Source organism: Lissotriton helveticus, chromosome 2_1 (genome assembly GCF_964261635.1).
Source record: "Lissotriton helveticus chromosome 2_1, aLisHel1.1, whole genome shotgun sequence".
In the NCBI taxonomy this organism is placed as follows: domain Eukaryota; kingdom Metazoa; phylum Chordata; class Amphibia; order Caudata; family Salamandridae; genus Lissotriton; species Lissotriton helveticus.
In genome coordinates, this window is record NC_136059.1 from 605,484,344 (window position 1) to 605,496,442 (window position 12,099).

General features: G+C 46.4%; 1 protein-coding gene across 2 annotated transcripts in view; it reads left to right on the plus strand.

The window, feature by feature from the left end:
* The window catches only part of MSH3 (mutS homolog 3), a 1,953,894-nt gene that overhangs the window by 188,168 nt on the left and 1,753,627 nt on the right, over nt 1-12,099 (plus strand). For both annotated transcript variants that reach the window (XM_078675310.1, XM_078675311.1), the window contains exon 5: nt 5,620-5,736. In XM_078675310.1, the coding sequence (XP_078531436.1) occupies nt 5,620-5,736 (117 nt within the window). The remainder of the gene's footprint in view (nt 1-5,619; nt 5,737-12,099) is intronic.

Sequence of the window (12,099 nt, forward strand, 5' to 3'; positions counted from 1 at the left end):
CATCAGTTGTTTGCTTGGTCGTTACTGCCACACACTTTGGCACTCTATGGCCCAGGTTTTGCTTGCTGCACCTGTAAGAAATGGGATTTTTAGCAGGCTAGGGCATGTGCCAAAGCCAGGCAGAAATCACCACTCTAATCAGGATAAGGGAGTTACACTCCTAAAATAACCCCTGCTCACCCCCTTGGTAGCTTGTCACGAGCATTCAGGTTTATCTTAGAGGCAGTGTGTAAAGCATTTGCACATAACCAAACGTGTAAGCACTACAAAAGGACACCACACCAGTTTAGAAAAATATCCAATATTTTTATATACTTAAGACAAGACCAAAAACGATTAAAAAAACACAATACAGAACTTAAAAATTCACAGTTATCAAAAACAGTTCCTTGATGTCGATCGCTCCGTCCGGGGCTATCACGGCGTCATGAGCAAACAAATCCAAGCAGTTCTGGCTGACCGCCGCCTCGCAGGCCAGCTACTGTGTCGGGAAGATCTGCAAACAGTACCTTTTAGAAATGCAGGGCGTCGATGACCGCTCGTTGAGCTTCCGAAAACACGGCATCCTCAGGCGTCTGTTCCGGAGGTCGGTGCAGGAGTCGTCGGGGCCCTCGAAGTCACATGTGTTGCAGTTCGATCTCCTCTCTGATGGAGTCAGGAGCTCTGGCGTCGGCGGCGTTGTGTGCTGCGGTGCAAAGTGCAACTGTCCAGCGTGCGGTGCCCTCAGGTCACGGTGCGAGCAGGAGCTCGGTGGCGGCATCAGCTGGCGGCGCCAGTGAGACCAGGGTCGCGGTTCGAGATGAAGGCGGTGCTCGTCATGGTGCTGGCAGGTCACGGTGCAAGCAGCGGCGTCGTCGTTGCTGAAGCGCTGTCGTCAGCTGACGAACTGGAGTCTATGGCGCCGGCGTTAGTAGGCCATGGCTGCGATGCAGGATGAGGGCGGTGTGTCATGTAACTTTACGAGCGGTGCCCTCGAACCATGGTGCAAGCAGCGGTGTCAATTTCGGCGTGGAACGGCGTCATCGGGGATACCAAGGCGTCGTCGTGAAGCGAGGTGGTGCGAGCAGTGGCTCAGTGGCAGCGTCAACAGGCGTTGTCGGTGAGAATAAGGTCGCGTTGCAGCCGTGCCCTCTGCGGCGCCAAGGCGTTGTCGTGAAGTGAAACGGTGCCCACAGGTCGCGGTGCGAGCAGCAGCTCGGTGGTGGTGTCAACAGGCGTCATCTGTGAGACCAGGGTTGCGATGCGGCATTGCGTCGGTGCCCTCTGCGGTGCCTTCAGGACACGGAGTCAGCAGCGGCGTCGTAGACGTTTTCGGGTTGCTTTTCTTCCGTTGCAGCACAAAACACACAGCCCCCAGTGCTGAGGGCAGAAGAACTTGAAGTCTTTGTTGTTCCTGAGACTTCTTGATCAGGGGGCAAGCTCTACCTCAAGCCCTTGGAGAAACTCACAAAGTAGATTGCAGAAAGTTCATTACAGTCCTTTCACTGCCCAAGACAGAGGCAGCCACTGCAGGCAAACACAGCAAAGCACACAGCAAAGTGGTAGCCCCTCCTCACAGCTTCTCCAGCTCTTCTTCTTGGCAGTCTTCTTGATCCAAAAGAGTTCTAAAGTTCAGGGGTCGGGCACCAGTATTTGTATCCAAGAATCCTTTTATCCTCTAGGCAGAGGGTGCCTGTGCCAAACCAGAATCAGTTCTGCCTTCTCTGGTGTGATTTCCTGGCAGGGAGTGGAGACTGCATTGTTAGAGGCAGACCAGGCCCTTTGAGGTGCGAGGAAATCTCCTCCCTCTTCCCCCATCGCAGCCCAGGTCTATTCAGCCCTTTCCTGACCTACCTAGACTATCGGGAGCCACCCTTGCTTCTTAGCCATCTGTCGTCCAAAACCCAGACAGGCAATCCACATTCCAGCAGAGGCACAAACCCAGACAGGCAATCCACATTCTAGCAGAGGCACACGGGACGACTGAGTAAGAAAGAATACCTACTTCCTAAAAGTGGTATTGTCAAACACGGAATGTCAAAATCACCTTTACTAAAAGATGCATCATTAGATCCTGAGTTCAGGCATACTAAATTGTATTCTTCCACCTAGTTCCCAGGGCCAGTTATGTTTATAAGATGTTATGAACAAACTTCCCATTCTGTCCTATGAGGAACAGGTAGCCTTTCAATAGTGAAAAACGAAATGGGCTGTAATTCACTATCAGGACATGCCACACACACCAGGGCATGTCCTACCTTTCACATACACTGCACCCTGCCCACAGGGGTACTTTGGGCCTACCTTAGGGGTCACTTACATGTATGAAAAGGGAAGGTTAGGGACTGTCCAGTGAGTGCACATGCCAAGTCGATATGGCCGTTTCAAACTGCGCACAGACACTGCAATGGCAGGTCTGAGGTACCTTTTCTGGGCTACTCACGTGGGTGGCACAATCCTGCTGCAGGCCCACGCGTAGCATTGGATTCCCAGGCCCTGGCACACTCAGTGCACTTTACTAGGGGCTGACAAGAAAACCAAACAGCCAATCATGGAAACTCTAATCAATACCACAATGTACACAGAGAGCATATGCACTTTAGCACTTAGTAGTGGGAAAGTGCCCAGAGTCCTAAAACCAATACAAACATGTCAGGAAAAGATAGGAGGAAGAAGCAAAAAGTATGGGGATAACCCTGCAAAAAGGACCATTTCCAACAGTACCCAACGTCTTACTTCCTGTTCTCACTCAAGTCATTCAGGTCGGCTGTGATGTGGGGAAATTCACCATCAGATGTGGGCTGGATACTGCAGACTGCATAGGCGTCACACCTGGATGAGGTCCACATGCTTCTCCGGGAACGTTCAATCTTCCCTAATGGAAATGGCTTTTGATTGCCCTCGCATTTTTAGCAAAAAAGTAGGCTGGGCCCTCAAGCTGTGTTAAAGAGAGCAGGGGCAGGGTGTGGTCTTTGGGTCTTTCTACCCCTGTATGACAGTTTCAATATCAGTTTGTCCCCTTCGCGGATATGGTAGAGGATTCAAATTCCCCTAGCAATAACCTTTGCTGCCAGTCCAGCAAACTCCACAACCATTTTGTGGCCAAGGCCGTAAATCTCAAAGACAATATAAACAGCGGCAGCATGCAGCCTAGTCTTCCGCCCTTCCAGCTGCCGCAGCTTTAAAAACTGTTTTATTGTACCCTCCTTGGCAAACATCGACTGTCGGAGGCAGTATCCTTCATTTTCTCCCAGTGTGTAAAGTAGTCACTTTGTACAAATGGGTCCTGCAAATTGTTCTGCAAGACTTCACACTTCCACTTCCTTTCCAACTCACCACATCCTACAGCAAATGATGGGGGGAGCCCTGTGTCTCTTTTACAGCATGAAGTGCAGGGCCTGTTGGTCAAAGGGTCATAGAGAGGGTGCTAGCATCAGAAGTTGTTGTTACTCCTGCTACTTTCTGGTGCTGATGAAGGAAGAAGGCCTTCATTCTATTTTAGACCTTCATTCTTTCAATCCCTTTCTGTGGTAGGAACAAGATGCTAACACTGGCCAATGTCTTGTCTGCCATCAACCTTGGAGACTGGATGGTAGCATTGGATATTCAAGATGCATATTCCCCCATCCTCATCCTTTAGGCCCACAAGCACTATCTGCAGTTCTTAGAGGGGCAAGAGCACTTGCAGTTTGCAGGGCTCGCCATGAAAATGATGGCCGTGGTTGCTGCATATCTTCGGAGGTTCTACCTATTAGCTGCTGGAGGTGAACTCTTCCTAGGCAGTCGTCATACTCCTCCAGACTACAGTGAACCTCCTAACATCATCAGGGTTCACTATCAATGTGCCAAAGTCACACCTGCCTCTCTCCTTCTTTCAAGCAATTCTGGACATGATGCAGCTTTGTGTATGCTTCTGTTTTAGCCGCTGTACTGGATCTCAGTGAGGATGATTCTGAGACTACCGGGATTGTTGACCTCCTACAGCCTGCTGGCCAAGCATGCCAGATGGCATATGATTGCTCTACAGTGAGATCCAAAGTCCCGGTGGGCACAGTATCATTGGGATCTGCTCGATTATGTCCAGATTTCTGAGAAGACTTCAAAAGACCTGCAATGGTGGCTCCTGGACGGTGACTGGGTCAGTGACAGACCTCTCTGCTTATCCCACCCATTGGTGACCGATGCAACACTTCTAGGTAGGGGAGGCCATTTAGGAGCGGGCAAGATGAGAGGTATCTGGTTTCCGGTGGAGGCCAGCTCCCTCCCCATCAACCTGTTGGCGCTGCAGGCCATCTGTTTGATGAAAGTCTTCCCACCATCCATCTCTGGAGCAAAGAGGGACAGAGCAGTGCAGAAAAGGACAATTTCCCACATGATCGTTCTCTGCATCGCAATTTGCAATGCACTGGCTAATAAGCAGCCTGCTACCACTGTGTTGGCACATGGAGTGCCTATTGTGGACATTTGCCATGCGGCAATATGGGCATCACACCATATGTTCACAAAACACTACTGCTTTGATAGCCAGGTCTGGCAGGAAGGCCACTTTGAGCCATTTCTCAGACTCACCACCTTGGGTGGTACTGCTTTGGTATCTGCTCCCAAGGTGAGGAATCTGTGATTAGAAGTTTCTATCATGAGAATAAGTAAGGTACCTCCGATAACACTCTCTATCTAACTGCAGATTTCTGGACTCTCTTTTTTACCTAATACGGACCCAAGTTTAGAGTTGTGCACTCTGTTCAAAGACATTCTGCTTTAGGACTCAGTATATGGGGCTGCAGACAATCTAGAAAGCTACTGACGTCAGCGCAATGGGTGATGCTTATGTGTGACACCGTACGTCACTTCCGGAGCAGAAAGATGTTGGTGTGGAGTTACACAATACCATCTACAGGCGCCCAGGGATGCTGTTTGAAAATGTCCAGATCCAGACTGATGCCTGATAAATTATCCACACTGTGAGGAATCGCCTGTTATAGTATACACTAGAAAGAACAGTTCCGAAGGTTAGTAACTTGTTTTTTGACAAGGTGTAGCACTGTGCGAATGCACATATTATGCATTGTGGGGTTAACCTTGTAGGCTCAAAGCATGCTTTTTTACACAAAACAACTTGCACTCCTGGAAATACACCAGTTCATGCAGCATGAGAATTCGGACTGGTGGATTGCAAGATAGAAATCGAGGTAGTAGAAGTTCAATTTAAGTATGAGCGGCAGTTGAAGGAGAGATAGGTAAGTCACTGACACCACGTTAACCGTCATATCCAGTACTGCTAGATTTGGGAAATATGGATGCGTGAGTCTTTGAATGTGGAATTGGGTACCGAAGTGCGCCACTTCCCTGTTCCAAACCCATCACTTCTGGATGATAGGACTCTCACCTCATGTGTTTGTGCATAAAGGGAAAGTGACAGGAGCCATGAACCAGCAGCGGTGAGAGAAATTGGCATGGTGGCATCACTGTGCTCTGGAAATACGTTATTACAAGTGCTTAGTGATGACATTTCTTATTGCAGGCATGCTCTAAAATTAGAACGCGTCTGATTGAAAAAGAAGTACTGCATAATATAGGGACTTAATAGGCTTCCACTTATTATAAACTAATAATATGTGCTTTATTGCCTCATTCTTTCAGATTGCAGCTAAGGAACTCAACATTTTCTGTCATTTAGATCATAACTTCATGACAGCAAGTATACCAACTCACAGATTGTTTGTACATGTACGCCGGCTCGTTGCTAAGGGATACAAGGTAATTTTATGTTATTTCTGGCCATCAGAACATTTTGGTGAGCGTTAGTGAAATGTTTTGTTGCTCTCCTCATACCTGATTCCTAATTTGATACCGAGAGCCATTACATATCTGATACATGGGCCCAAAGAGTGGACTTTGTTTTATTCAACATTTTATAATCATTGGCGATTACGTTTGCACCAATATCATTCCAGACAAAGTGCCAAATTTGAAATCATGCCGACATAGCACTATTTAATTTGTTATTTATTGTATTTTTAATATTGACCAGGATACAGTTGTAAATATGGTTAAAATAAGAGTAAAACTCAACAGAGACACAGATGCGCAACACTCTCTTGACTCACTCCAAATAAAGTACAGAACATAAAATATATGTTAATCAACAAATAAGTGTGTGTGTGTATATATATATATATATATATATATATATATAAGTATATGTATATATATATATATATATATATATCAAGCTCCCAAACACTGGTACCACTCGAGTAGCGGGTGCTGTATCCGCGGCGGTGACCCACGGCAATAATATCAGCTCCACTCCTTCAATTTACACCCATCCGGGTTAGAAGAAAACAGCACTCGCGGGGTTTCAGCTTCAGCAAAGGTTTATTCCAAACAAACGCGTTTCGGGACAAGATCCCTTCGTCAGTGTTTACAAGTGAACGCGCAGCACGGTACCATTATATGAATTCACTAAGAGTCATTAACACAAACATAGGACTGCAACAAACGCTCCTATTTGCGCGCCATCTTTAAACGTGCATTTCGTTATTAACGAAAACATTTTTACACTATGCAATACCAATTCTGTTTTTCTCACAGCTAATCATGCCCTATATCGGCACAAACGTAACTAGCAAGGAAGTACGATTCGATGTTACGCAATCAAAAGAGCCTATTTGAACTGGTCGCCTGGACATGATTCTCCTGAGAAATGATGTCGTATATCTTACAACATCGTAATTAATACGCTATAATCGTATAGATATCAAGTACATTTCTGGTTTCTATCTTGCCGTGTATCGGCAATTGCAGCCTGTAATATGGCCGCAAAAATCTCCAAATGGTAGGATACGTGCAGACAATTGACCAAATACAAAAAGCTCTAAACAATCTCATAACCCAATGCGACTTATCTCAAATGGTACATCTTAAAATAACAATCTAGTAAACCCTCATGCATGATATATATTCTTGGTAGTAAAAACTATTAGATTAACAAATCATTTCAGAATTCAACATATTTCCATTCATGATTTTCGATTTTTTCAGGATTATCCCAAATTAGAAGACATCTCCTCCCCCATGTTCAGACCTTCTGGTGCCTTAGTCTCTAAGTCGATTATGTATCGAGACTCTAGCCTTCTGAGTGTCTGTAATCTATTACCACCCCGTGGACTTACCGGGACCCAGTCTAAACAGAAAAATCTCAAAAAGTCCCTTATTGCTGTCGTGCTTGATTGCAAAATGCCGGGCTACTGGATAAGAAAAGTCCCTATTTGCTATTGCCCGCATATGTTCTAGCACCCTCAATTTTGCTGAATTAATGGTGCTGCCAATATATCTCAATTGGCAGGGACACATTAAACAGTAGACAGCATGATCTGTGTGGCAAGACATGAATTTGTTTATTTTCTTGCCCCCTTTGCAGCCTTTCACCTCATAGGTCAGAGTTCTTTTACTGGATGCGCAGGCTTTGCACTTCCCACAGGGGAAGAAGCCCTTAGCATCCTTCAATGTTCCCTTCTTCTTCTCTATTGGATTTAGATGGCTCTGAACCATATAATCTCGTAGAGACCTAGCCTTTTTAAAGGTTATGAGCAGAACAGCTGGTATGTCAGGACCAACAATTTGGTCAGTTTTTAAAATGTGCCAGTGTTTGGTTAGTATGGATCTTAATCTGAAGGAATTAGCTGAATAAGGTGTGATCATGCGAAATTTGCCATCAACAACGGGACGTGTCTTTTTCTCAAAAAGAGAACTTCGGGATAATTTCCTTTCTCTACTCAGGGCATCATGTAAAAGATTACGTTTGTATCCTCTATTAGAGAATCTGTCCATACTGTCACTGGCTGCACCTTCAAAGTCTTCATCTTGGGTACAATTGCGCCTGAGTCTAAGAAATTCCCCATAGGGGATGCTGTTTATGAGTCTTCGGGGGTGACTACTGGAAGCGTGTAACACGCAGAGGCCAATGAGTATATACGAATGCTCAATAACAACGACTGTAATCTAAGATTTACGGGGGAAGTAAGTAAAGAAAGGGTTAACTACTTGGACCTCCAAGTGAGTGTGAGGGAGGGTAAGATCTGCACCCAACTATATCGAAAACCCACAGCTGGAAACAGCGTGTTACACGCTTTCAGTAGTCACCCCCGAAGACTGATAAACAGCATCCCCTTGGGGAATTTCTTAGACTCAGATTTTTCTGTTTAGACTGTGTCCCGGTAAGTCCACGGGGTGGTAATAGATTACAGACACTCCGAAGGCTAGAGTCTCGATACATAATCGACTTGGAGACTAAGGCACCAGAAGGTCTGAACATGGGGGAGGAGATGTCTTCTCATTTGGGATAATCCTGAAAAAATCGAAAATCATGAATGGAAATATGTTGAATTCTGAAATGATTTGTTAATCTAATAGTTTTTACTACCAAGAATATATATCATGCATGAGGGTTTACTAAATTGTTATTTTAAGATGTACCATTTGAGATAAGTCGCATTGGGTTATGAAATTGTTTAGAGCTTTTTGTATTTGGTCAATTGTCTGCACGTATCCTACCATTTGGAGATTTTTGCGGCCATATTACAGGCTGCAATTGCCGATACACGGCAAGATAGAAACCAGAAATGTACTTGATATCTATACGATTATAGCGTATTAATTACGATGTTGTAAGATATACGACATGGTTTCTCAGGAGAATCATGTCCAGGCGACCAGTTCAAATAGGCTCTTTTGATTGCGTAACATCGGATCGTACTTCCTTGCTAGTTACGTTTGTGCCGATATACAGCATGATTAGCTGTGAGAAAAACAGAATTGGTATTGCATAGTGTAAAAATGTTTTCGTTAATAACGAAATGCACTTTTAAAGATGGCGCGCAAATATGATCGTTTGTTGCAGTCCTATGTTTGTGGTAATGACCCTTAGTGAATCCATATAATGGTACCGTGCTGCGCGTTCACTTGTAAACACTGACGAAGGGATCTTGTCCCGAAACGCGTTTGTTTGGAATAAACCTTTGCTGAAGCTGAAACCCCGCGAGTGCTGTTTTCTTCTAACCCGGATGGGTGTAAATTGAAGGAGTGGAGCTGATATATATATATATATATATATATATATATATATATATATATATATGAAACACCATCTTCTCCCAAAATTAGCAGAAGCAGAGACCTCAGCGGGGAAACAGGAGACACCATTTATTTAAAGCTGTAGTTGGGCATAATGCATTTCGGCCTGGATTAGGCCTTCCTCAGATGCCAGTGAAAGTGTTCGGGCGACTCTGCTGCTCGAAAAAGTAGTCCATGCCGCAATCCTATTTGTAGATAGGCGCCACGCCCACCAATGGAGTGAAATCACGCAACCTGCCGCTCGTCGGAACTGCAGGGTCCATAATGCAACAGCCAGGTGAGTGCTGCTGGTGGTGTGTCCAAGTGGACAAACGTGTATATATATATATATATATATATATATATATATTCACAGAAAGAACCATAGGTTTCATGGGTGTTATAGTTAGCTGGACATTTCACTCGTACAAAACCATAGAAATTCCTCCATTATAGTTAGTTCTGCTAACTATAACTCGCGCACCCGCAATGCACTGCTGATGATGTCACATATTACATCATTCATGACATGGTCAGTGACATCACTGATGACATCACTGATGACATCTGAAATGACATCACTGATGACACATCATCCAATGAATGTGGTTTAGTTTGAAATTTAAATATGTATTGTCGCCGGGATATAGGGGGGTGGGGTCGAAGCGGCAACAGAATGACTGACGAAACAATGTAGTCTTTATGAAATTTATTAAAGAATTCAAAACAACGTAACATCCATCCAATGTTTGCTAGGGTGATATTTGGCTTGCTTCGGGGTTTTGCGGGGACTGATGATTTCTGGATCTGAGGTCTTGACGAGGCTTCGGTGCTCCAGGGAACAAGGGTCTTCGTCTCGTCTCCAATGCGGGAAAAAAAAAAAAGAAAAGAGACCATAGAGTTTTAAGTTTGGGCCCACGGGACACAAGTTGTAAGAAGGGGGGGTGTGTGTGGGATCACCAGGGGCTACCACCGAGTTCTCATCCAAAAACAAAAATAGCACAGATAAGGGGGGTGAGCGAAGGAAAGGAATACAGCCCAGTGACCTCTCCCAGCCGTCCTCTACCCTGTCCCTCCCCGTGGAAATGCAAAGCGTAGTATACGCTTTCGTACCTTGTCCAGCCACACTTCTCCAGAAGTTTGGCGGGGCGAGTCGCGGTCTCGTTGGCCTCCTGTCTCTTCGGTCCTTCTCGATCCAAAATCTCAGGTTTCGTCCGCTCTCCTTTCCGCTTCGCTCGTATTCTCCTCCAGCTCCTGTTTCCCAACGCCAACACGTCCTCCGGCTCTCGCACTTCCGTATTCCGCTGGGACAGTTTATCCGCCCCTTCCGGGTCTGCCAGCCTCACTGGGGATGACGTCCGGTCCGAGGTCTCCGCCCCCGGGGAAGTCCAAGCCGCATTAAAGGGGCCGTAGGGGTCCTGTGGACGGGGTGGAAACTAACACCCATTAAAGTCCTCACCCCGCCCGTCCTCGGCAGAGCCCCCGTGACACATCCCTCCCCCGGGATTTCCCCAATCGGGGGAAAGCGGAAAGCGAGAAAGGAAGTCAGCATTCCCCTGATCCACGCTTTTCCGATGACGGACTTCTATTTGGTAGGGTTAGAGTGCCTAAAACTATCGCAGGATGCGTTCATTGTGACCACGGTTTCGTTGGAGCCAGGTCAGCGGGGCATGGTCCGTATACAGTATGAATGGCCTGCCTTCCAGATAGTGGACAAGTATGCTTGTTCTCTGGGGAACAATTTCTGCTGATGAACAGTATGGGTCTTTCGAGACCCCCCTCATCCTGCTGTGATAGAACCGCCCCAATCCCAACCCCCGAGGCATCTGTCTGGAGGATGAAAGGTCTATGGAAGTCTGGGAACACCAGTACAGGGGAGGATGTAAGGGCGTTTTTTAATGCTTGGAACACATTGGCTTCCCTGTCAGAGTGGGCTGGCAACCGGGGAGAGGTGTGGGTTTTACGCAAAAGATCAGTGAGGGGTCCTGCTAGATCAGCAAATCGGGATATGAACCTGCGATAATACCCCACTAGGCCCAGAAAGGCCCCAAGATCTCTTTTGGTTTTGGGGTACGGAACAGCCTGAATGGCTTCAATCTTTTCTATTTGGGGTTCCACATGCCCGTCCCCCAGACATTAACCTAGGTATTTCACCTTTCTAAAGGCGACTCAGGATTTCTTAGCGTTAATATGGAACCCTGCTGTTTTAAGACTAGAGAGGATGCTATTCAGATGTTCAGTGTGGTTCTCCCATGTCTTACTGAAGACAACAATGTCGTCTAAATAGGCTGAGGAGTAGTCTCAGTGAGTGGATAGCAAGGTATCCATGGCCCTTTGAAAAGCTGCAGGCGCTCCGTGCAACCCAAAAGGGAGTACGGTGAAGTGGAAGTGACCGGAAGGAGTGGAAAATGCGGTCTTCTCTTGATCGGCAGGGTCTAGAGGAATCTGCCAGTATCCCTTGGTGAGGTCGATTGTAGTGATGTATTTGGCATCACCAAGGCATTCTAGTAATTCATCCACTCGAGGGAGGGGATAGGCGTCTTGCTTGGAAACTCTATTTACGGCCCTGAAGTCAATGCAAAACCTGATGCTGCCATCCGGTTTTGGCACAAGGACCACCAGCGAACACCAATTGCTGTGTGACGGGACAACCACTCCTGACCGCAGCATTTGGTTTACCTTGACCTGAAAGGCAAGTCGTCGGGCTTCGGGTATGCGGTAGGGTTTTTGCTTAACTACAACACCCGGCGGTGTGGGGATGGAGTGTACTGCGAGTTGGGTTCTTCCTGGCTGATCGGAGAACACGTATGAATAGCGGAGAAGGAGAGAAAGGATTTCTTCTTTCTGTGAGACAGAGAGGCCTGGGTTGATGGGGGTATCATAAACGGTATGAGGAGATGATGAAGTGGTAGATGCTGTGTGAACTGCCTGGGGGGGGTTTATCCAACCACTTCTTTAACAGATTGATATGATACATTTGGGTCTTGTTTCCGGATAACTGCAGCA